This window comes from Lepisma saccharinum, chromosome 28 (assembly GCF_977018435.1).
Source record: "Lepisma saccharinum chromosome 28, izLepSacc3.1, whole genome shotgun sequence".
Classification (NCBI taxonomy): domain Eukaryota; kingdom Metazoa; phylum Arthropoda; class Insecta; order Zygentoma; family Lepismatidae; genus Lepisma; species Lepisma saccharinum.
Window position 1 is genome coordinate 5,108,388 of NC_139256.1, and position 25,493 is coordinate 5,133,880.

At 36.8% G+C, this 25,493-nt stretch overlaps 1 protein-coding gene across 1 annotated transcript in view; it reads right to left on the reverse strand.

The window, feature by feature from the left end:
* Nucleotides 1-5,693: 5,693 nt before the first annotated feature.
* Nucleotides 5,694-25,493, reverse strand: part of LOC145980796 (cytochrome c oxidase assembly factor 6 homolog) — an 81,463-nt gene continuing 61,663 nt past the window's right edge. Inside the window, exon 5 of the mRNA XM_083113882.1 lies at nt 5,694-12,115. Coding sequence (XP_082970008.1) covers nt 12,019-12,115 — 97 coding nt within the window. The 3' untranslated portion in view covers nt 5,694-12,018. The remainder of the gene's footprint in view (nt 12,116-25,493) is intronic.

The following is a 25,493-nucleotide window of genomic DNA, read 5'->3' on the forward strand; positions in this document are numbered from 1 at the left end:
GCGGAGATAGAAAGCCAGCAACACAGGTTAAATATATGTTATGGGTCAGCAAGTTGTTTGTTAAAGCATAGAATATGGTAAAAGTGCTTCTAAAGTGTGGAAATGTGTAAGAACATTTGAAAATGCTATGTAATATCTATGGTGAAAAACAAGTGTTAAAAACGCGAGGGAAAAAAACGTGTCCTTACTGATCGTATTTGGCGCTGCAGTCGAAGTGCACTTCGAAAGACTTTCACTTCCAGTACACGACTTCAAGACCGCACTGCAAGAGCATACTCGGAGGATTCTCGCTTGAAGAATGGTCTTGCACCTTTCGGACACGGCCAAAGGAAGAGAATCCAAATCAATCCCGGGTTTGAATCCCGGCCTAGGCATGGATGGTTCTGAGTGTCCATTAATCAATTTCATCATGTCATCTCTCATCCCCATCTTCGCAAATTAGCCAAAAGTGGCACAAAAAGCGAAATAAAATAAAACAAATCAATCCAGCAGGATTTTCAGCCACCCGACCAGTTTCAGGTAGAGATAACCACCGAATAGAAAAGAGAAGATTTATGTGTCTAGTTCCCCTCCCTTGCTGCAAACCCGGCCAGTGCAATGGTTAAAAGCCATAGGCGCCGACTCCATGGGGCTTGGGGGGCTCGAGCCCCCCAAAGTTAATGATGTGGGGGCAGAGCCCCTCAAATAGTAATTTTGCTTAATAGAATATAATGTATTATTATGCTTCTCTTGTAAAGTTTACTCTGAATTGTGCAACATGAACTTAACTTTAAATACACATTTGAAATGTTCTTGACCATCAAATTTGGGGAGCTGAGGCCGCTAAACCATCAACTTGGGGGGGGGGGGTTATGAACGGAGACAGCAAAACACATGACTTATTACTATATACTAAGTATATAATTATGAGTATTGTTAACATTTTTTCTAAAAAGAGTTTCAAAATGACGAGGTGATATGACAATTATATCAGTATGTTGTTTAGTGAATTCTGAACAATTTGAGGTCGTAAACACGACTTTCAGGCAATATTGATATGTACGATATTTAGTTATCCTCGAAATCTATTCCTCTAGTCCAAAGAATAAGGGGAAAATAATTCTAAAGTCTTTGAGTTTATTTAACACTGACTTGCAGTAAAGTACGCAAGGAACGCTTATGAAAAGTCTGTATTGCGAACGAGGGAACGGCTATGATCAAAGGCATTATTGCTAAAGCACGGCGTGCTATGTGTTTATTTATTATTGCAAAATTAAATTTAAAAAGTAAAATATTGTAGCAAGAACAAAAAAGTAAAACTATTTGCCTGTGATTTGTGTTAGCATTTATGTAAAAACAAACTGTTAAATATTGTAAATATTCGCTATTTTTATGGGTACGTCAACACTAAGGTTCTTTGCACCCGTCAAATGTCCTTTCTTTACAAGTCTGTTGCGGACATTAAAACACACCCATGCCCTCGCCGGGAGTCGAACCCGAGACCTCCGGATCAAAGCGAGTTAACCGACCACCCAACACGCTCGGCTACCGAGGCCGGCATAAAACTGTTATGTTGGCCTCTTAATATAAATACATAGCCTACTTTTAAATAAAAATGTTAATTGTTATCTAAAAAACAAATGAGCAGACACACGTTTTTCATGAGAAATATAATAGCTGCTTAAAAACTGCTATACGAAGACGTAATTTTTCTTTTAAAAAAAGGGAGGGAGTGAGTCATTCATTCATTTATTTCAGTGATCAGAGCCCCCCAATAACTTTGACAAGTCGGCGCCCCTGTTATAAGCTCGTGGTTTCAAGTACGCCAGTCTATCACTTGTAGAGGCTGATAGAGGATTGATTTCTTCTGATTCCCTTTTATTCTGTTCGAGAAACTCAGGGAGTAATTCCAATATTTTACACTACAAATTTTACACATTATATTTATAGCATACTAGCTAATTACCCGGCCTTCCCGGGTATTTATTTATCCCAAACTTCTATTAGCCAGGAAAATAATGAATTCTAACTATTGTGTAAAATGTAACTAATTTTATTTCATCGTGATTGTCACCAATTAGCTTAGAGACTCCGAAATCTATAGATTCGACACTAATCTAGGTCATTGGTGACATTTTATTTTTCACCCCTCTCTCTCTCTCTCCCATGCCGATAGGTGATGAACTTGAAGTTGAACAGCATTGGGAGTGTCACGAAAACTATGGATTCCACACTAATATTGGTCGTTTTCGCAACACAGCAACCCGAGAAACACTATTGTTGTGCGGGATTGCATAGAGTCACGGATGTCTGTTTGTGCGGAATTTAATATCGGTCGTTTTGGATAATTTTTACATGTCACCCCTTCCCACCCACCCCTAGGTGTGCCAGGGGTGTCTTACCCCAAAAATATTATTTCCAGATTGCAAGTGATACGTGTACCAGGTTTGGTTGAGATTGCTCCAGGCGTTCGAGAGTTATGCCGACACACCAGTACACATACATCCACTTTTATATAGTATATAGAGATGGCTTCGAGTCTATGAAATCTATGAAATGAGAAAGTAAATATCTTGTGTGCGGACGAATTACTGAAAACAGTCTCTTTTTCTCCAGTAAGGAATGTAAATGAATGTAAATAATGTAAAAAAGACAAAAGCCTCTTTTTCGTTTTAGTAGTATTATCAGAGAGTATTTCTCTGTGGTATTATCTTTATATACACTAATCTCTTGTCCGAAAGTACGAGAGCTGATCAATACATTTTATAAGTCTAACAATCTGAAATACGTATATGAATGGTGGGGGATAGTGTATTGTACTTTGCCTGTAGTGTAGTGGTATAATCCTGTGACAAACTACACAAGGTGCACAATAACCTCTTATCAGATTTCCCACTGTACTAATTTACATTTTTGTCATTCTACATCACTTTCTTCGTTTTCGAACTTTAATTGCGATGCGACAATAAAAATTGCTAATGAATTTGCTAGTGATGAAGAACAGTCATAAATATTCATGCTGTACTCGGAGGAATTTAAACTCAAGACTTGTCTTCCATGTGCTTAATGTCTCAAAGAGTGCTTTCTTAAAATTTCTTGCTTGTCTCTCTCTCTCTCTCCCTCTCTCTCTCCCTCTGTGTGTGTGAAAATATGAAAAAAATCCTGTTTTGTTGTTTTAACAATATGGTCACCTTACTTTACAACGATTTAAAAAACTACACCGCCATGTTGATACGTCTTAAGTAGCTGGTTCGTCCTCTGATCGAGTTTTCATTTTATTCTGGAGAGATAACGTGTGTAAGCCAGTTCTACGGTGTACATAATTAAATATCGAAGGAACAATAATGGGAGGGAAAGCTATGCTTTATATTTATCATTCTTCTATTTAATAGCTATCACTGGAAGATAAGTGAATCGGGTCTGCATGTGTGGATGTTCTCGCCAAGTCATGCGAAAAATATTGTCTGTGAAATTGGTTACTGGCCACTTTCAAAAAAATAGTTTAATGCTTATGTTTATCTAAATTTACCATAAGGTGTACTGAAGATTCATGTTCTTACAAGATAAAAGTTGGATATTTAACTTTCACATTTTGCACTTTACTTAAGAAGTGTCTTCCCATGGCGTATTTTCAGTGTGCCCATCTATGTGCGTAGCCATTAAAATTCTGATCAACAATTTTTGAACATTAAAAATAAAATGCAGAAGCCTGCATCAGTTACATATTTATTTAATATAGACCTGCCCCCTGGTCAGAAAACAATGAATGAATGAATATAAAGCGGCTCCGGGGCTCACCCAGCCTCGGTACCTTGGGGGTAAAGGTGACCGGAGCGTGGTGCTGATCAGATCACCTCCATAATGTTATATCGCGAATGTATGAGGCCCTACCCACGCATTGCGCCTTCATGGCAAGGTGCTATATACACGGTGAGCTTTACCTTTTTATATAATGACCACAAATGTAACATATTTACATACTGAAATAGTCCGATATGTTTTACAAAATAGCCACCTAGTCTCATTAGCTGTGAGCAGTGGCGTGCGTAAGGTTGACTCATAACACCCCCTTTAGCCCAGTATTCCTTAAAAAAAGAACGTCAAAAACAGGAAAATAAGGCAAAATGAGGACTGACTACTACGTACTAAAAAAAAATTAAAAATAAAAAGCGGAAGCTTCCATCAGTTACATATTTATTTCATATAGACCTGCCCCTGGTCAGAAAACAATGAATGAATGAATATAAAGCGGCTCCGGGGCTCACCCAGCCTCAAATCAATTGGTACCTTGGGGGTAAAGGTGACCGGAGCGTGGTGCTGATCACATCACCTCCAAAATGTTATATCGCGAATGTGTGAAAAAAAAGAGCGTTATCCCCACTTTCTGAAAATCCTGGGCACGCCACTGCCTGTGAGCATTAATTGGTCGGCTCACAGCCTCACCACCAAAAGTTCCAGATTTTGCTCCTAATATGAGAATTATAGTCCCTTTGTGAGTGTTCTTTCATTAACTAACTAATTCTCTAGCCTTCTTAAATTCGAAGGTTCATGGTTGCAGCAACACAGGCCTTCCATCTGTCCCTATCTTGAGCAAGATCTATATACTCTTTTCCATCCCTACCTATTTCCTTTAGGTCCATCTCAACGTTGTCCCTCCATCTTCGTCTTGGCCTTCCTACAGGTCCCTTACCATCAGGTTTCCCAACAAGAATCCTGTAAACTTCTCTTTCCTCTCCCATTCGTGCCACATGGCCTGCCCACCTAAGTCTTCTTGATTTTATTATTCTAATAATATCTGGACATGAATACAAATTATGTACTTCTAAATTATGTAACCTTCTCCACTCACCTGTCTCCTCATCCCTTTTAGATCCAAATATTTTCCTAAGGATCTTATTTTCAAATACTCTCAATTTATGTTCCTCTCTCAATGTAAGGGACCAGGTTTCACACCCATATAATACTACAGGCAAAATTACTGTTTTATATATTTCATTAATTTGATCTTATCAATCTGGCATATTATTTATTGGTTCTTGAATGACAGAACTGACTCACGTGCGTAAAATCCAATATAGTAGTCATATTGGAAAGAAGACGGTCAATATATGATTTACACAATAACATTTCTTTTGTTATCACCTGTAAACTACATTCAAACGGGAGTATAGCTCTTTACTACCTTAGAATTCTTTCATTTTTACCTCCACCGTCAAATTCTGGAGGCATGGATTATCGGAACATTACATCTAAAATACTGTATCTGATTATCTTATAAATCTACCACTAGGATGGATAATCATAATATTTATAAGAATCATGACCTTTGCATAACAATGCATAGATCTCTTAATAGATAAACAATAATAACGATTAGCCCCCCCCCCTCCCGGTGGCGAAGTGGCAACGTCGTTGCCGTGTAATCAATGGGTCCAGGGTTCGGATTGCACATTAAACTGTAGTTTCAGTCCCGATTAGCCTATCTGTGCATAAAGCGGGCTTAAAAACTAAAATTCAATCAATCATTAATAACGATTATTAGGGGTGGTATCATTTATTAGTACTGACTTATTAGCAATTACTTTCACTATTATGATAATTATTGTTGTTGTTGTGTTTCAGGATATCACTCTCATAATGCACGTGCGAGCACACATACACACACAATAAACTGACATTAAATAAAACTGTTCTTTCATATAAAAATATATTTATTTTCATGTAAATAAAAGCAAAGTATTTCAAAGTCAATTTTTCACAATAATGTTTAATATTAGCCCAAACATATTTGCAAGAGGTAGCTCCGTAGTGAAAGTTGAAAGCAACATGTGATATAGTCTAAATTTTTTGCCACGGTAGAACCCATTGAAACCTCTTGAATTAAAACAACTACAAAAACCGATATTCTATTAACTATATAAACCATGCTCTAAACAATAAATCTTAGATAAATACAAACGAGTTAATCAACACACTTGACATTTCGAAAAATATACATTTATTCACATGAAACAAGAGTTGATATTTATCATCACAGCAAGCATAAAAAAATTACAAATATCGAATCATATGCTCCTTGCCAGCAAGACTGCACATCACTCGATTTGTACTACATATTAAACAATTTTTAGGAATATGAGATTTTGTGGCAGTTGTTTCATTGTACAGAAAATATTAATTTAATGTCATTATAACAGAAGTTGTTTCATTTATATAATTTTCACCGAATAAAATATGGAAGACATCTAGATATATGTAATAAAAAAAATCACACATGACAAATACAGTAGATACAACAAAAATATTCACATTTTTATATATGTATATATATAATACATAAAGTACATATTATTATTAATAATTAATATTTCTTTTGTTTGTTACTCTTCTTATTTATTTACCGAAGATGGCCATTTTCCTAGTTAGGACATCTCTACATGTTGAAATATTGGGGAAGTTTTCAGACTCTCTTGAATATGTCGTCTCGTGACGAACTATGAACTACGAATGGGTCATAAGTATCTTAGGCCAATTACGAAAAGTACATTTGTATAATTGACGTTCCCCTTATGTACAAATTCATGTAAAATTTTGCTAATGAGAGTAACATTTCAATTTCAACACAAATAGTTTATAAATTGCTTTACAATTTGAACCTCAGTGCAAGATATTCACCATCAATATGAATATATACATATTAATATCGTTTCGATAATGAAACATAATGGTAACATTATCGTATGGGTAAAACGGATTCCTTCAAATTTCCTTCAAATTTACAGGAGAAAGTACTTACGGAAATCATTTTCTTGAGCGTTTTGGAAGTTCCTGAATGTAGATTTGATCCATTTTAATGTGAATGCGTGTTGTTTTCTGCGAAAATCTCTGTCCGACACGCTGTTTCTGCTCACGCCATTTGCTTTTTGCATGAGAGTGCAATGTTCCGTGTGTTAAGACGATTTATTTTATTTATTTACATTTTACTTGGGATTACCGCTAAGCAGTTTTTCCCATATCTATTTTTTGTTAAGACGATGCAACCCCGTAGTTTTCTTCTTCTTCTTCTTTTTTCTTGTCCCTGTCAGCATTATCTTGTCGACTTTGGACATCGTTATTGTTTTTTTGTTTTTTTTTATTTCTTTTAATGTTTTCTTCTAAAGTTGGCAGTTAGTCTCACAAATTAATCGGAATCACAAATATATAACAATTATTATAAATAATTCACTTTTTTTGTCCATTTTGCTGTTTCTTAAAAATCACTTTATATTTCAAGTCTACATTTTCGAGAATATGCATACAGCATCCATATTAATGAAGGGGATAAATCTGTTAAAATGGATGATAGTGATATTGGAAATGGAATTTTTAAACGTTGAAAACCTTTGTAGAGTATGATTTGTTGATCTGAATAGATTGGACATTCTAGAATTAAATGTTGAGCATCAGGATTCTTATTGCCACATTTACAATTTTCTTGAGTTTTAATTTTTATTTTTGCTAAATGTGCTGGTGTACGTACGTGTCCTGTTCTTAATCTATTAATAAAAACTATGACTTGCCGTGGGAGTGTGTATGAATTGAACCAAGGGACTTTAGATTTAAATTCTGCAATCCATCTATATGTGTTGCCCACAAACTTAAATTGATCTTTGCACCATTCATTCCATTGTTCCATAAGTTTGATTTTTACTCGTGGTAATAAATCAGTATACATTAACCTATTGAAACTTATGAGTTGTAAATCTCTGGCCTGTTTAGCGTATATGTCCACTCTATCATTTCCTACATTAATATCATGTGCTTTGACATAACTGAATTGTATGTCAATGTTTCTTTTGCAAGCAAGTTGAATTTGTTGAATAATTAAAATAATAAGATATGATTGGTGACATAATTTGGGATAGGTTGTAGATAATGCTTGAAGAACACTAAGCGAATCTGTAAGGAGAAGAATTTTTTTAAAGTCTTCCGCTATTCCATATTGTAAGGCTTTGTATACGGCGTAACTTTCCGCAGTAAAAATAGATGAATCTATAGGTAATCTAAATTGTTGATAAATGTTTTTCTCTGGGATGTAATAGGCACATCCTACACTATTGTTATTCTTAGAACCATCGGTGTAAATCATTACATGCATTGGCCATTTTTCTCTGTACAATGCATGTAAACCTAGATCTCTGAAGTGGATTGAACATTGAGTATATAATGGAATATCTAGTTGATAGATCAAAGGATGTAAGAGAGTGAAAGTATTAGATCGAAGTTCTGGAAATAAGTAATGACAGTATACAAGGAAATATGAGGTGGTATGAGGATTTATTACATCGGCTTCAGCCCATTGTTTTTGTATTTCAAACAATTTATTAAATGGATGAGGATGATTTTCCCATGATTTAAGGAGGAATTTTATTGTTAATTGAATCCGCCTGTGACTCAAAGAAGTCTCTTTACTCTCCATATAAACACTTACATTGGGGCTTGATTGCATAAGACCTAGACAAATTCTCAATGCTTTTCTTTGTAATATATCTATTTTGTCGAGTAGATTGGATTTTGCTCCCCCGTAGCTGAAAGCTGCATAGTCGAAAAATGAGCGAAAGCAATTTCTATAAAAGAGAAGTAAAATTTTTGGGTGGCCTCCCCATTTTGTTGTTGTCATGCTACGAATTATGTTTAAAAACTTTTGACCTTTGTTTAATAAATATAAAATGTGTGTATTCCATGTAAAACGTCTATCAAAATGTACACCTAAATATTTGTGAGAATCTGTCACTGGGATGTCAGAAATTTGTAAAATATTATTGGGATAACTATCTGTGCGTTTGTTATTAAAGCAAATGATTTTGGATTTATTTTCACTAAGGGTTAATCCTGCATTATGAAACCATTCTCTAATGGTGTTAATTAATCTCTGTGTTTTAATTATACCTTGGGTTGCATCATCTGTAGTACAGTAAAAACAGAAATCATCTGCGTATTGTACTAACTGGAACGGATAAAGAGGTAAGGAGTGAATTTCATTTGTGTAAATATTAAATAATAAAGGACTTAAAGGTGCACCTTGAGGAATTCCTATGCTAGTGAAACGAGGGTCACTAATTGTTTCTGAGAACCATCCATATATCTTTCTATTGGAATATAGGTTCCATATGATTAACGATAATTGAGGATGAATGAAAAGATTTTCTAATTTGTTACAAAGCATATGTAAATTGATAGAATCATATGCTTTTTCCACATCTATAAAAAGACTATAACAGTGTGAACGACTAATTTTGCTATTTTGAATTGCAGTGCTTAGGATAGCTATTGCATCTTGACTGCCATAATTGATTCTAAAGCCAAGTTGAGTAGGATAAAAGAAACGTTGACGTTCTAGTGTCCAGGTAATTCTGAGGTATATCGTTCGTCCGAATATTTTTTCCAAAACTGAAATTAACATTATGGGTCTGTAAGATGTAGCACAATGTGGTGATTTATTTGCTTTTAAAACTGGGAGAACTATATAATCTTTCCACTCCCTCGGTACTATACCGGTACGGAATATGTTATTGTAAAAAGATACAAGAATATCTAAACCTGCTTTAGGTAGATATTTTATGGCTTGGTATGGTATTCCATCTAAACCTGGTGCAGTGGGTTTAATATTATTAATTATGTTTTTTAATTCCTCTGTAGAAATGGGAGGGAATTCAAGTGAAAAGTTAGAAATATTTTCCTCTATTTTTTTATATGGAAGGTGTACTGATGGTGGAGCAACCCCGTAGCCAGTGTTTCAGCCTCGCCGTGTTTTCACTAGAACCACCTGTCGAGTTCGGAACAAGCCATTTTTCCCGAATGGGTGTCACTTATCGCACAACATTGTAGCAACATTGTGTTCGGACGTCACAGGAGAGAGCTGTTTTTACAATTTTTCTTTGTATTTATGCTAATGGAACCTAACCTAACAGGCCTAACCTAACCACGTAGGCATTCCTCGTCTGACGTCAATATTCAAGGTTGCAAGATTGTTGTGCGTAAAGGAAGAGAATTAACGAATTACGAAAGAAAGATGGTTCCGACCCGAATGGGTGTCACTTTTCGCACAACACTGTAGCAACATTGTGTTCTGACGTCACAGGAAAGATCTTTTTCATGTTAGGCAATACAAGCCAATACAAGCTAACGCGTCTATTAGCGAAAATAATAATTTTTCTTTGTATCTATGCTAATGGAACCTAACCCAACAGGCCTAACCTAACCACGTAGGCATTCCTCGTCTGACGTCAATATTCAAGGTTGCAAGATGGTTGTGCGTAAAGGAAGAGCATTAACAAATTTCGAAAGAAAGATGGTTCCGACCCGAATGGGTGTCACTTATCGCACAACACTCTAGCAACATTGTGTTCTGACGTCGCAGGAGATACCTTTTTCATGTTAGGCAATACAAAGGTAACGCGTCTCTTAGCGAAAATATTATTTTTTCTTTGTATTTATGCTAATGGAACCTAACCTAACAGGCCTAACCTAACCACGTAGGCATTCCTCGTCTGACGTCAATATTCAAGGTTGCAAGAGTGTTGTGCGTAAAGGAAGAGCATTAACGAATTGCGAAAGAAAGATGGTTCCGAATTGCTGTGTATGGACAATGAACGTGGTAAATCGCAAGGTTATTTTACAAGTTCTACACGTAAATGCGACGTATTAGCATAATTTCAAATAGGGGCACGAAAGTAGATATTTTCCGGTGAACGAGGTTGCACCACTGCATAAATCGACAAAACACTCTCAGAACGCCCCCTAAACCTGTATGCTATGACGGCCATAATGTGTTACAGATTCGAAACAACAAGTAACAGTAAGTACTCGTAAATAGAGAAAATAAACATTATCTTAGAAATGCATTATTTCGCCTTAAGAAATGTTCCGCAACACGTTAGCAATGTAAAGAAGTCCGAAATATATGATTCGTAGGTGTTTCACCCATACGATAATAGTACCAAAATAATTTCAATTCTTATTAAGGCTGAAAAAACTATATTCAATATGTTTATAGCAGACTATTTCATTATCCTTAGTACGATGCTTCAACAGCATGAAGCATCCAAAAGCTAGCAGAGGTTATATGATAAGCTTTTCAAAGAAAACATTAGAAAATCTCCCTTAAACAATAAATAGATAAAATTAAACTTTTTTCATTAGCATATACGCATTGTTTAAAATGTTCTATCTATTTGAATTGATTGAAACAACTCAGACAAAATATCGTATCTGAATTCTACGTTTAAAAAGGATTTACATTATAAAATGGTGTATTTTGCATAATAAACTCCCAATGTCAAATGACAGTTGATTTCAATAGTATAGCTCTAAAATACTTATGAACAACTACACAAATTGGCAAAATGAGATTAAATTCTGTCGTATGTTTACTAACTTGATTATATTTGCACAGAGAAGTAGTAACCAGCATAAATTTATTCTGCTGTTGCTTATTAAAACCATTATTATTTATTATAGTTATGTAGTAACCCTTTACCATGATGCAATAACATTGCCACATATGACATAAGGAACAATAACCATATTTAGTAGGAAATTATGGGCTTTAACTTCACTTCAATAACCTTTTCAAAAATACAGGTGAGACAACAAAGCAAATGTTTACATTAATATTCGTACAAACATTAGTTCTGCCTGTTATTTTTAAAATAATTTTGAATACAAAGAGAAACTAGTCTTGTAATTAGAGAAATTATTATTTACTTGCAAACATGCGAATATTTAAATGCCATAGTTTTGAGGGGGAAATATCCCGACAAAATTAATAATTGCAGACTTTTATGAATAGAACCCCCCCCCTCTTTACAAGAACTAACTTTCAAAGGACGGCCATTAACAGAAACACTGTAGTAATTAATTGTAAAGATCTTGACAGTCAGGCACTTTAAGCAATCATGTAATTATATACCAAATGCAGTTTTTCTATCTTCGCAAATGACTTCAGCGTAAAATCATCTGACAGTGTAGGCAAGGCATGGAGCTGTGAAGTTACTAGAATTACGTCATCACAACCTGGCGATAGACGCGGTGTCTGCGGACAATGGGTTCCAGAGAAGGGCATCCGACGTATATCTGTGGAGGGGGGCTGGGGATCCTGAAATGACAATTACAAGAACAGTTACTATTACAGAGCAACATAAATTATATCTTACTTGCCAATGTACAATCTTTGAAAGTAAAAATTCACATACTGAACAGCGGGTCATAAATAGGGATCTAAAGTTTCATACACTGGAAACGAGTTTAGAGGCTCTGTCCGAAAGGTACAAAGTACAGACTTGAAGTATAGTCTTGACGGAAGTGACGTCACCTAGTACAGTTCGAAAGTGCCAAGAACACAAGTGCAGAGCTCGCAGTACAGATGGTTGCTGACTGCGTCACGTGATTTTCGCACTCGTTGTTCATTTGTTTGAAATCACGGAGGTAGAAAGTCAGCAAATTGTTGGTTAAAGTTCTTCTAATATGTGGAAATGTATGTTTACGAACATTTGAAAATGCTATGTGATATCTATGGTGAAAAACAAGTGTTTAAAACGCGGGGAAAACATCGAGTACTCAGTTTTATCTACTGATCGTATTTGGCGCTGCAGTCGAAGTGCAGTTCGAAAGATTTTCACTTCCAGTCCACGACCGCTCTGCAAGACCATACTCGGAGGATGCTCGCTTCAAGTACGGTCTTGTACCTTTCGAACACGGTCAGAGGAAGATATTTTCAATTATTTCTCGTGCGATATATACAATGGTATGGTTCCTGTTGATGGTAGTGTATATCAGATTTCCACGAAAATTGCTCCGCTTCCCTAGTGCAAAACGTCTCTCGCCCGACAAATACAGATGTTATGACTCCCGTGCAGTGGCGGCTCGTGGTGATCCAAAGTGGAGGGGCGATAGCTCACAAATTTGCTCTATTGATTTGCTTTATTGTACTTCGCCTTTTGTGCCACATTTGGCTAATTTGCGAAGATGGGGATGAGTGATATGATGAAATTGATGAATGGACACTCACAAAATCCATGCCCAGGCCGGGATTCGAACACGGGATCCCTGGCGTCGTAGCGCGATGTGCTAACCACTCCGCCACGGGGGCCGGCACAAATTTGCTCTACTAGTAATGCGAGTTTAAATGATGAATTTCGTATATCAGCCAACGTGATAAGAAATTGATACGTTCGTGTTTACCGAATATCATGTTTTACACGTTTTAAATTAATAATTATTTAACAGTAATGCGAAGAAGATGGAAGAAGAAATATAATTCTAACAGATTTAGTCGTTTAACAGAGGGAAAAATTCAGAAGAAGGGATATTAATTTTTACACAACTTGGTAAGCACAATGACGAATATTTACGTGCATTGATCGTGAAAATTTCTAGTAAAAAGTTACACAGAAAATGTCTCCTGTCCAACATGAATAATTGATATGTGAAATAGGGCACCAAAATAAATATCTCACCGGAAAGGTGATATCTGCTTTACCAGAAGCTCTAAAGTAAAAACTTCAAACTTACCAGAAATCTTCCGACGTGCTTGTAACTGAAATTCATCCTTCTGCCCTTCAACGCGAAATTTGCGAGTGAACTCACGACCTCCCTTCTTTGACACTTGTTCTAGATTCAAATTCGGACTAGATTTTTTGTTTATTTTTTCATCCAGACTTTTCAGACTTTCTGGTAGAAAAACTTCCCACCAACAATTTCTCCATATTGTTCATCGCGACAAATGCACAACTACCGAAAAAGCTTCACTTCACTTTTCCATGGAAAACTAAGACTCGTTTTATTGCTTCGGGGTTGCCAGACAATTTTGCCAAAATTTCAACAAAATTTGTAGTTTACAGGTTCCTGTAGCGACTCTTGGTGAGTTTAGATGACAAGTTTTTAATTTATTTAACATCCGCCTTGAAAAGAAATTGGAGAACTTTGTCACATTATCAGGATTTTTTTTCAAATGTGCTAATCAAAACATGTATTTAAATCTACATGATGTACTCCACATCATTGTAATCCCACTAAATTCAGAAAAAATACAACGCATATAGCTACACGATAATTTTGCGTGTAACAAGAATCTATAGCCGACTTCCGTGGCTAGCATACCGCATTACAAAGCCAGGGCTCCTGGGTTCGAAAACCGGCATGGGTATGTGTGTTCTTTGTGAGTGCCCCTCCATCAATTTCATTATATCATCGCTCATCCTCATCGTCGTGATTACCGAAAAGTAGCAAAAAGCGACGATAAATAACAAAAATCATGCAAGAGTCTGTACTTTTTCAGTTAGCGACATTTTCTTTCCTCGTTGGAAATTGCGTTATTTATTGCTCTACTCTTGTCATAAATGAATAAGATTATGGAATACAGACTAATTTTTTTCAACGGTTGGTAATTTTCTTTCTTACGTTAACTTTATTGCTTCTGGCAACTATTCATTGTTTACCGTTCTCCGGAAAGAGGGACAGTTTTGCCTAGGGGGTGGGTTTCGGACGACAAACCCTCCGTCCTCCCAGCTAGAGATCCCGCGCGTGTTATTCCCTCAGTTCCCTCGCCTTTTACCCCTCGCTACCGCGCCTGAGAATGCTCTTCGTCTCGTAAGGTGGGAGGCGGCGCCCCGCCAGATTTCTCTCGAAGTTCCGTATTCCCCCGCACGGTGGCGTGCAAACTTCGCAATTGTCGCGGAAGAATGAATACAGAACCGACTAACCAACGATCTACAGTATAAGCAATGGAATATTTGCAATTCAGACAATGTAAAAGCTAACATATAAATGTTAATGTAATGTTTGTTCACTTGCGGTTGCACACGGCAGTGCGGCGTCCGTATCGTCCTTATGACCGGCCGCCCCTGCTCCCGTGTGACAGTACGTGTCGGCTCCGTAGCAATATATTTTGTCGCCCTGGGCAGATTTGTGGTTTGGTAACCCCCCACTGCGCACTACCAAGCACCGACATTTTATGTGCGACCTTGAATATTTTCGTCTGATGCCATGGTTTATGATATTTACATCCTACAAATTTTGAAATGAGATGACAAGGAAAAACTCATTAAAAATAATGTAGGTTATTTTTAAAGATTTGTAGTTTGCAGCCGGCCTACGTGGCGGAGTGGTTAGCACATCGAGTTACGACGCCACGGGTCTCGGGCTCGAATCCAGGCCTGGGCATCATAGGTATTCTTTGAGAGTGTCTCCGCATCATATAAAGAGTCACCCTCATCTTTGCGATTACCCAAAAGTGGAAGAAATGCGAAGTAAAATAAACAAAATCAATCAATCAATTGATTGAAAATTTATTATTTTAAAAAAATGTTTAGTGCATTTAAGAATATTTCAATTATGTCCGAGTGTCTGAAGAATATCTTTAAAACCGTACTATTAATACTACTCTAGGATTCCCCCGCACGGTGGCGTGCAAACTTCGCAATTGTCGCGGAAGAATGAATACAGAACCGACTAACCAACGATCTACAGTATAAGCAATGGAATATTTGCAATTCAGACAATGTAAAAGCTAACATATAAATGTTAATGTAATGTTTGTTCACTTGCGGTTGCACACGGCAGTGCGGCGTCCGTATCGTCCTTATGACCGGCCGCCCCTGCTCCCGTGTGACAGTACGTGTCGGCTCCGTAGCAATATATTTTGTCGCCCTGGGCAGATTTGTGGTTTGGTAACCCCCCACTGCGCACTACCAAGCACCGACATTTTATGTGCGACCTTGAATATTTTCGTCTGATGCCATGGTTTATGATATTTACATCCTACAAATTTTGAAATGAGATGACAAGGAAAAACTCATTAAAAATAATGTAGGTTATTTTTAAAGATTTGTAGTTTGCAGCCGGCCTACGTGGCGGAGTGGTTAGCACATCGAGTTACGACGCCACGGGTCTCGGGCTCGAATCCAGGCCTGGGCATCATAGGTATTCTTTGAGAGTGTCTCCGCATCATATAAAGAGTCACCCTCATCTTTGCGATTACCCAAAAGTGGAAGAAATGCGAAGTAAAATAAACAAAATCAATCAATCAATTGATTGAAAATTTATTATTTTAAAAAAATGTTTAGTGCATTTAAGAATATTTCAATTATGTCCGAGTGTCTGAAGAATATCTTTAAAACCGTACTATTAATACTACTCTAGGAAACAGAAACAGATCATCTATTTTCACGTAGCGACCCCCCCCCTTCCCCCCCTAAAAGGAAATATTTAAGGAACACTTTATCCAGGGCCACCGACTTGTCAAAATTTGGGGGGGGGGCCTCTGATCACTGAAATAAATTAATGAATGACTCACTCTCTCCCTTTTTTAAGTTTTGGCCTCAGTGTTCGGAATCTCGTAAAAGCCCATGAATTCCTCAAAAATATTAAAATTTTCATTTACAGTTCGAATGCAAAATGTCAATTGTTCACGGATGGATATGTCACAAGTTTCGTCAACCATAATAGCAAAATATTCCCGACTTTTAATACCTGCTACCACGGAGCGCAAAACAGATTTCCCTAATATATCAATGATCTCGTTATGAATGTCATGTGAGAGCCATTTGTAGTCCGAACTACCCTAGTTCATGCACATCGTCTTTTGAAACTCTTTTTAGTAAAAATGTTAACAATACTCATATACTCATAATTATAAAGATATATATATATATCATGTGTTTTGCTGTCTCTGGTCATAGCCCCCCTTCCCAAAGTTGATGGTTTAGCGGTCTCAGCCCTCCAAAGTTGATGGTCTAGAACATTTCAAATGTGTATTTAAAGTTAAGTTCATGTGGCACAATTCAGAGTAAACTTTACAAGAGAAGCAAAATAATACATTAGATCCTGTTAAGCAAAATTATCTGGGGGCTCTGCCCTCACATCGTTAACATTGGGTGGGGGGGTCGAGCCCCCTCAAGCCCCACGGAGTCGGCGCCTATGACTTCATCACTTGAGAATCTTCAATGGGAACAAGAGTCGAGCAACACCTTGAATGTTTTCCTTCTCCCGTTACCTCTGCCAAGTGTAAATTTCTCCGTTGCATATATTTTTTAAATTTATTATTATTATTATTATTATTATTATTATTATTATTATTATTATTATTATTATTAAAGCTTTGAATGAAACCCAGGCCCCCTATCTTACCCCTCGCTACGGGCCTGGTAAATATGCGCTCGACCGCACGCACCACTTCGCTCAATAAGGTAAAACGTTTCTCGCGCAACAAATACCGAAGTTACGGCGACATGTGACGGTAGGTCAACGCTAGATCTCCGCGAAAATAGCGCCACTTTGCTCGGTAACGTAAAGCAAAGCGTTTCTCGCACAATAAAAACCGATCTTACGGCTCTTTTTCTAGGGGCGCACTAAGTCTCCACAAGAACATCAGTTTACGCAGAGAAACGTTCCGATTGAAGGTGAGAAATCGTAGGAAGCATCCATTTACACGTGATTTCATGTAGCTGTCGAAATTATTCCATGTATAACACGCACCGTAGTTTTCTTTTGAATAACATTTTGGAAAACGTGCAATATGGCAATTTCATTTTTTATTCCCAAAACACAAGAACGTTGGACTTTCGCGAAATTTTTCGTTGTTTAATCACAAAACATGCTTAAATTCGTGAAAAGGCCACAATTCGCAATATTTCGCGATTTCGAATGGTTAAAAAATGGGTTCAGAACACATTCATAAACATTTTTCTTGCAGAAATTAACATTTTACGGTGTCATCGCGTTTGCGAACTTATTAAACATAATAACAAAAATATAATAAACAATTTTGTTTAGCCCACTGTTATAACTAATTACGTTATGGCAGTATTTACTTTTCTGTTGTGGCGGCAGTCTCCACAAACATCAGCGACTGCTCCCATGTACCCTTTTTATTAGAGGCTGCGTGAACCATACAGTCGCTTTATTCCCATCTTAGATTAGCCAGTCCAGGTTTGTTGTTTAATATTTTGGTTTATATACTTTGCTTCTCTGTAACTTTTGGCTGATAGCAAAGATGAGGATGAGTGATGGTATAATGAAGGAACACGAACAAAGAACACCAGTGCCCATGCAACCCTCGGGTTCAAGGCGGCGGGAGCGTAATGCTGATTAAAATATACGTTAACAATTTTGATTATAGAATGTTACATGTAGCGTACGTTAGAGGTTCTAGGTTCGTATCCTAGGAAATGAATGACGCTACCTTGATTGCCTCATCCACAGCTGTATCCTACGTATTTCTACGCCCGGGGTGAAATAAATTTAGGTTTTTCTCCCGTTTTGGCCAATTGTAATTAATCCTGTCATCCCTCTGTTTAACTGACGTCATCGAAATACATAATATTTATTTATTTATTTGTCCCTAACAGAGCATACATAGCTCCAATTACAAGCGACTTATACCAATTCAATTGTTACATTATTTTATGTACAACAATAAGAGAAAAAGAAAAGTAGAAAGAGAAAAAGATAATACAATACAATATAGAAAATACAAAATTTAAGATTTAAAATACTGATGGCGAACACTGAGCATTAGATTTATATAAAATAACTATAGGGTCAATCCATAACAAGTCATACAACATGGTTGCTTGACCATTTTTAAAAAAGTTTATTTTTTGTGTGGTGTGAGCCTCATATGTTGACAGTTCAGAACCACTCTTATTTTATTTTTACTATCACCGATTTAAAGATGGCGGGCATTATTTTATCATGGCTCGCGTCATTTTCTCCATTCGTAAGCATCAGCGGCAACTTTTTTATCTCAGCTCTGGTAAGTCCTACGACAATGAGACAAAATCTGTGATGTTAAGAACATTATAAGCTATAATTATATTTATGTGTCATTTTCTACATATTATTCCTTCATAATAAATTTTAAAGTCAAAGTTGTGTATTTTAATCGCTCTAAATGACATTTTCGGACATTTTTTTTGGGGGGGAAGGCAGTTTGTTTGACACTTGATTTTTTTTATGCAAGTACCTGTGTACCAATAGAGTATGTCAAAATTATTTGAAGCTTGAGATTTTAATATTTCTTTTTCATTTTTTAACAAAAAGTACATGTTTATGACCCTGTAGAAAAAGAAATATTAAAATCTCAAGCTTCAAATAATTTTGACATACTCTATTGGTACACATGTACTTGCATAAAAAAAAATCAAGTGTCAAACAAACTGCCTTCCCCCCCAAAAAAAAATGTCCGAAAATGTCATTTAGAGCGATTAAAATACACAACTTTGACTTTAAAATTTATTATGAAGGAATAATATTTAGAAAATTACACAGAAATATAATTGTAGCCTATAATGTGCTTAACATCACAGATTTTGTCTCATTGTCGTAGGACTTACCAGAGCTGAGATAAAAAAGTTGCAGCTGATGCTTACGAATGGAGAAAATGACGCGAGCCATGATAAAATAATGCCCGCCATCTTTAAATCGGTGATAGTAAAAATAAAATAAGAGTGGTTCTGAACTGTCAACATATGAGGCTCACACCACACAAAAAATAAACTTTTTTAAAAATGGTCAAGCAACCATGTTGTATGACTTCATATGGCTTGACCCTATAGTGATATATTCATAAGATATCGACGCACGTGAAGATAACATTTGTATATATTCATTCGTACACATTCCTATATTAATGTACATACATAAATAGGCTTCCCATACGTCCGGGATTAGCCCGGACAATCCTGGTTTTTAGTGCTGTCCGGGATTGCAAAATGTCCGGGGTTTTGAGAATCTGAACATGAAAATAGCTACCGGTATAGAATATTCACGACCAAAATTTATGACCGGCAAGGATCGATTATACCTTTTCTGATTTACAAGAGAGTGCACAAGTTATGAATGCAATTGTAAAAGATGCCGTAAATATTGATGACCTATTTGATGAACAAGGTAATTCAAAACCAAAAGGTAGGTTCTGGTTCAAATTCTGAAAAAGTATCAGGTAAGTGGCGAGCAATTTTTAAGGTGTTTCAAAAGATTGATATTTCACGTAACATTTCTAAAATGGTTGAGTTTGCTATGTCTTTGCCTGGAACATCTGCTCCAGTTGAGAGAGTATTTTTAATTATGGGGAATATTTGGTCTGCAGAAAGCGGTAGACTTTTAGTATCCACTGTTAAACATCTGCTGAAAGTTAAAATTAATTCAGAACTTTCATGTTGTGAATGTTATGATGTTATTAAAACAAACAAGCCATTTCTGAAAAAAGTCATGTCTAGTGAAAAGTGCAACTGACTCAACTAACAGATAATGCTACCTAGAACAGAGAGGCTTCCTAAACATCAGAAAATGTATTATTCAATTAAACATTTGAAAATTAATTGATTGATTTTAGAAAATAATGCTAATATTTTTTGTACAATTTACAGTTTAATGTTCCAATAAAATGTTAAGGCTTTTAAGTCATTTCAATTCAGCAGTAACGAGTTGATTGCGAATATGTACTGGGTTGGATCAAAAAAAAAAATATGGTAAGCCTATACATAAAGGTACACATATGCATACATACATACATAAATTCACATATATAGGTTACCATATCCTATTACAATGTATAAAAAAACAAGTCGTAGTAATTTAATCTCTATAGTTATGAATTTATTTTGATTTTTTTATTATAGTAAAATTATGGGATAGAGTCGACATGATTGTCAGCCTGCTAGGTAAAGAAATGCGACAAATGCTACAAAGAAGAAAAAGACCTTACATTGGAAAACGCAGTGCTCAAACAGAATCTCCATACGAACGTGGATGTACGTTTTTCGTGCATACGAAATATTATCACAACTGCAAGCACTGTAACTTATTTCCCTACTCTTTGTTTACAAGTCCACTCGCGAATGTGGTGGCGCAACGTGCAATGACGTCACGTGGAACTATCCTATTTCGTAACCAAACTGGTAAGGGTGCAAATAGATTTCACACCGAAGCGACATGTGGTACCTCCCGCTTGGGGATTTCACCAGTGACGTGCGTCTACGCGTAAACAACGATAGTCTACATTCTACACGTAGACTATTTTATACACGTAGATTACGTAATCTATGTAAACAACATGGCGAAAGGTGATAACTTAGCAAAGGGCCCCGTGGAAGTAAAGCAAAATTATACTGCGTATCAGTTGCTGATGTGCGAGGAGAATTTTTCATACGCTTCCTTCCAAATTCGAACAATTTCTCACCTAGGAAGAAACCTAATATAGGGAATATTCTAGTGTTTTATGGGGAAAAGACCACTCTTACCTCACGACTGCCATCTGTTGTTGTTTCTTGCATACTATTTATCTTCCTCCATAGTTGATAATAGAAGAGAAGATAAATTTGTTGTAAATAGGATTCTTTTCATTTCGTTAGGAACCAATACAGTTGAAAATGTCACTTTCCTTTCATGAAACCCTTGAAAATGAATTTTAATGCACTTTAGATTGTCTACGTAGTCTATGTAAACTACAACCCAATGTAATCTACGCGTATATTACGTGTAGACAACGCATGTAGACGTAAACGTATAGTCTACGGCACATCACTGGATTTCACACATCGAACGCAGGTTTGTGCGACTTGCCTTGTCTCGTTACGGTAACGTTGTTGATTAGCTCGTTCCCAAGCGAGTAGTGTAGCTTGTCGCTGCGGTATGAAATCTCTATAAGTGCTGACGCACCCACAATTTTAATTTCAATCAATCAATCGTAATCACACTAAAACTTACCAACCGTGTAAGGAATCCGTAGTAAAAAAGGCAAGAATGTTGCCTCCCGTGCGACATTTACTCTATCACGGTAGTTCTCAACGTTTGTGGGACTGCGGTCCAGTAAATTCTTTGTTTATAAGTCGATGCACCGATCAAATTTTATACTTGTAATTACCATTCTATTTTTTAACTTTATAGGTATGCAAAATTATTGCATACTCATAAAGAGTAATAGCTCGATTATGTCTAGACTTGTTGACAAATGTAAAATTAGGTGTAAATTAGTTGTCAACCACTGGATGTAATGAATCTTTCGCAGTCCGGTGTAACTGATGCCACGGGCCGGCGGTTGAGAAACTCTCGTCTCTAGAGTGGAGATTTTAGGCGCAAGTGACACGACAAACTCAACGTACCGCTCGGACTGGGCCGTTCTCTCAATGCCGTGCGTCGTATCGCTTCGGCCTATTGTTAGCGAACGCTTTGCTCTAGCCCAGTGTTTCCCAACAGCCGGACCGCGCCTCGGTATATGATACGATTGATGAAGGGGCACTTACAAAGAACACCCATGCCCAGGTCGGGATTTGAACCCGGGACCCCTGGCGTCGCAGTGCGCAGTGCCGGATCTACAAATCTTACCCCCCAGCAAAATATTACCAAAGGCCCCTTCTCTACCTACCTTCACACAGACACACACACATTATTCATATATATATATATATACCGGGTGGTCCAAAAGTTACGGAACGGTCACATATCGTGAGAAATACACATCGAATCGGGAAACGAAAAAATACGTGTTGAATAAGTGAAAGAAAGCTATTCAATGATATCACACTTGATTCCCCACCCCCGCCCCCTGGTGGTGGGGCGGGGGGCAACTGTGAAATTTTATATGGAAGCCCCCATTTTGTATTGTAGAATCGGAAAGAGGACTTCATTCCGAGTCCAACGAGCTATGAACCATCCTCCTAGCTTAATTAGGGAGGGAGATATGGCGATTTTTTTGAACTTTTTGCAAAAACAAAAATAAAAAAAAATAAAATTAAAAAACGTGAAAATTTCATACAACCCCCCAAAAAATTTAAAGGGATGTATCTTTGCCCCTCATTGAGCTAGAGTGAAAGCAATTGCAGATTCGAAATCTGCACAAGAACTTTCAATAAAGTACATGGAAGGGGGTCTAAATTTAAAATCGCCATATCTTCGTTCCTAATTGAGCTAGGAGGATGGTTGACAGCTCGTTGAACTCGGAATGAAGTCCTCTTTCCAATTCGACAATACAAAATGTAGGTTTCCATTTATAATTTCACAGTTGCCCCCCGCCCCACCCACAGGGTATACATACATACATACATATTACACATATAATGTGTGTGTGTGTGTAATTTTTCATCTCATGTTGACAAAGTCACATACAAGAGCCTACAGGGTGATTCAAAAGTCCCTTAACACCCCCCCCTTATAAAAAGTAAAGGAGATACGCTGGGTACAATTGGTCATGATAGAAAGAGATTAGGTTTGGGGGGAATAACATGGTGTGTTCCAACCGGACGTCTGCCATATTGAATTCAACTCAAAATTTTTAAATGGGAAAAGGATGATGTGCAGCTAAGTAAATAAATACAGATTTATTTCTGTTTGCGGGGGGGGGGGGGGGAGCCAATAACTAGCTTTGACAACACAACATATACATATATATATCAGGGTACATAGAACTTTATTACCTGGACAAAACATTCACTGTATTACTTCGATTATGTAATTATACAACATAATACTTTACATGTAACTTCTCACTGAGAATTTGATTATCATATTCGGTACTTATTCCTACAATCAGCTCCAGGGCTCACCCAGCCACAAATAAAATGGTACTCGGTGGGGCTAAAGGCTGATCGCATCACCTCCAATATAGCCGACATCGTAAATATATGTGCTTCTACCCCCACATACCCTAAATTTGCCTTCATGTCACGGTGCTATATGCACAGGGAACTTGAACTTTACCTTTATCTGTCTGTATACAGTATATTGTATTCCTTTCTGTACCCCTGAGTAACTACGTTTATTTTTACATACGCAAACCCTCTACCATGTCAATGGCTGAGGACCCCCTAAAGGCTTACTTGTTCCTAGCCCCCCCGCACTGCAGGTTTTGCGGCTTGTAGATCCGGCACTGGCAGTGCGGTATGCTAACCACTCAGCCACGGTGTATTTTTTTTCAATTGATGTTTGCATACTTATGGACCATCCTGTACACCATTACAATAATTTCATTAAAACGTAACTCGTCTTGGGTACTTTCCATGGGGTTGTAGAGTGGGATCCATGAGTATTGCCGTGCAAATTGTCCATGAATGTTATCATTAATTTTTCTCTTACATCCTGTGTGTTTTTAAGCGATGGATTTTTATGTATGCGAGTGCGAAGTTGTCAACAGATTGTTTTGAGTTTTCTATTAATTCTTGAAGCTCTTATTGGGTCAAATAAAGTGCACGAACATGGTGATGGACAATTTGCACGGTAATACTCATGGATCTCGTTGTACGTGACTGTGCCAAACGGTATATTTCTCTCAAAATTCTCCTATACACTAACCAGGTCCCTGTTATTGAGTGAAATCACCTTTCCTGAAGTGAAATGCCACCAGATGAAGAACGTATAATTCCTGAATAATCTCATGACTAATTTCTGAGGATTGTGTGCCACCGTTGCACTTTTGGTTAAATCCATGTTCGTCGAAATACAATATTTATCTCTATTCAAACAAAATTATAGAATTTAATTTAATACGGAAACTCTTAGGCGAAATTCGGAAACAAACATCTCCGAAGCAACTTCATTTTAAGCTGCTGAGTAGTGAAGTTTAAACACTTAATACAATAATACTAAAAAAAATGAACATTTCAAATCTTAGAACTCCTTTGTACCGTAGATTTTGTCACATTTGAAAACTATAGGTCGTAGCAAAGCTGTCCAAGTTGCTGAATTTTGGCTTTTACATAACATATAGATACTGCCAGTCTTGTTAATTTATATCACTTTTAATCTATTAGTACTCTGAACTCAGAAAATAAATAAATATTATGTAAAATGGCGGCGTAAATTTAACGTTCAATAGGACCATAACATGAAAAAGATTCGAAACTATTATTTTATATTCTTTTTAGTTTAGGAAAGGCTGCAGTCTGGTTAGCTCTACTTGATATATCTGGCTTCAATACAGTTTTCATGAAGGTTTCAGATAGTAATTTATTTAAGTTCGACGACAAAATAAAATTTATGTATAGCGAGATTTTATAAGTTAGTTCTGTAAAGTCAACGATAAAGACAATAGTAGGCAAATTGTTCATAGCTATTTTCATTCCTTTATCATTCTACATCGTGTATTTTTTTAAGGAATGGAATTCTGTTGGTGCAAAGCAGATGATTTCTTCTACTTATTGACTTTTTATTTCAATTCATGATAATCATATTGCGAAAAAAACACTGAATGAAAATGTTGATGGACAATTCGCCTACGATTACTTTTGCCGTTGAGTGTACGTGTTTCGGAGTAAAAATTGATTGCAGTTCAGAAACAGAATGAGAATGAACTAATAATATCTTCCTGAACACATCTATTATGTGGGAAATTTCACATTTAAATCGTATGCAACCCGGTATATTTCAGTGTAATTTGTGTTGTCTATGTAGAAGGATATTTTCCCTTTTGATAGCGCCTTTCGACAATCGTACGCTTAATGAAAATAATATCTTTATCCATTTCAAATATACCCAGATAT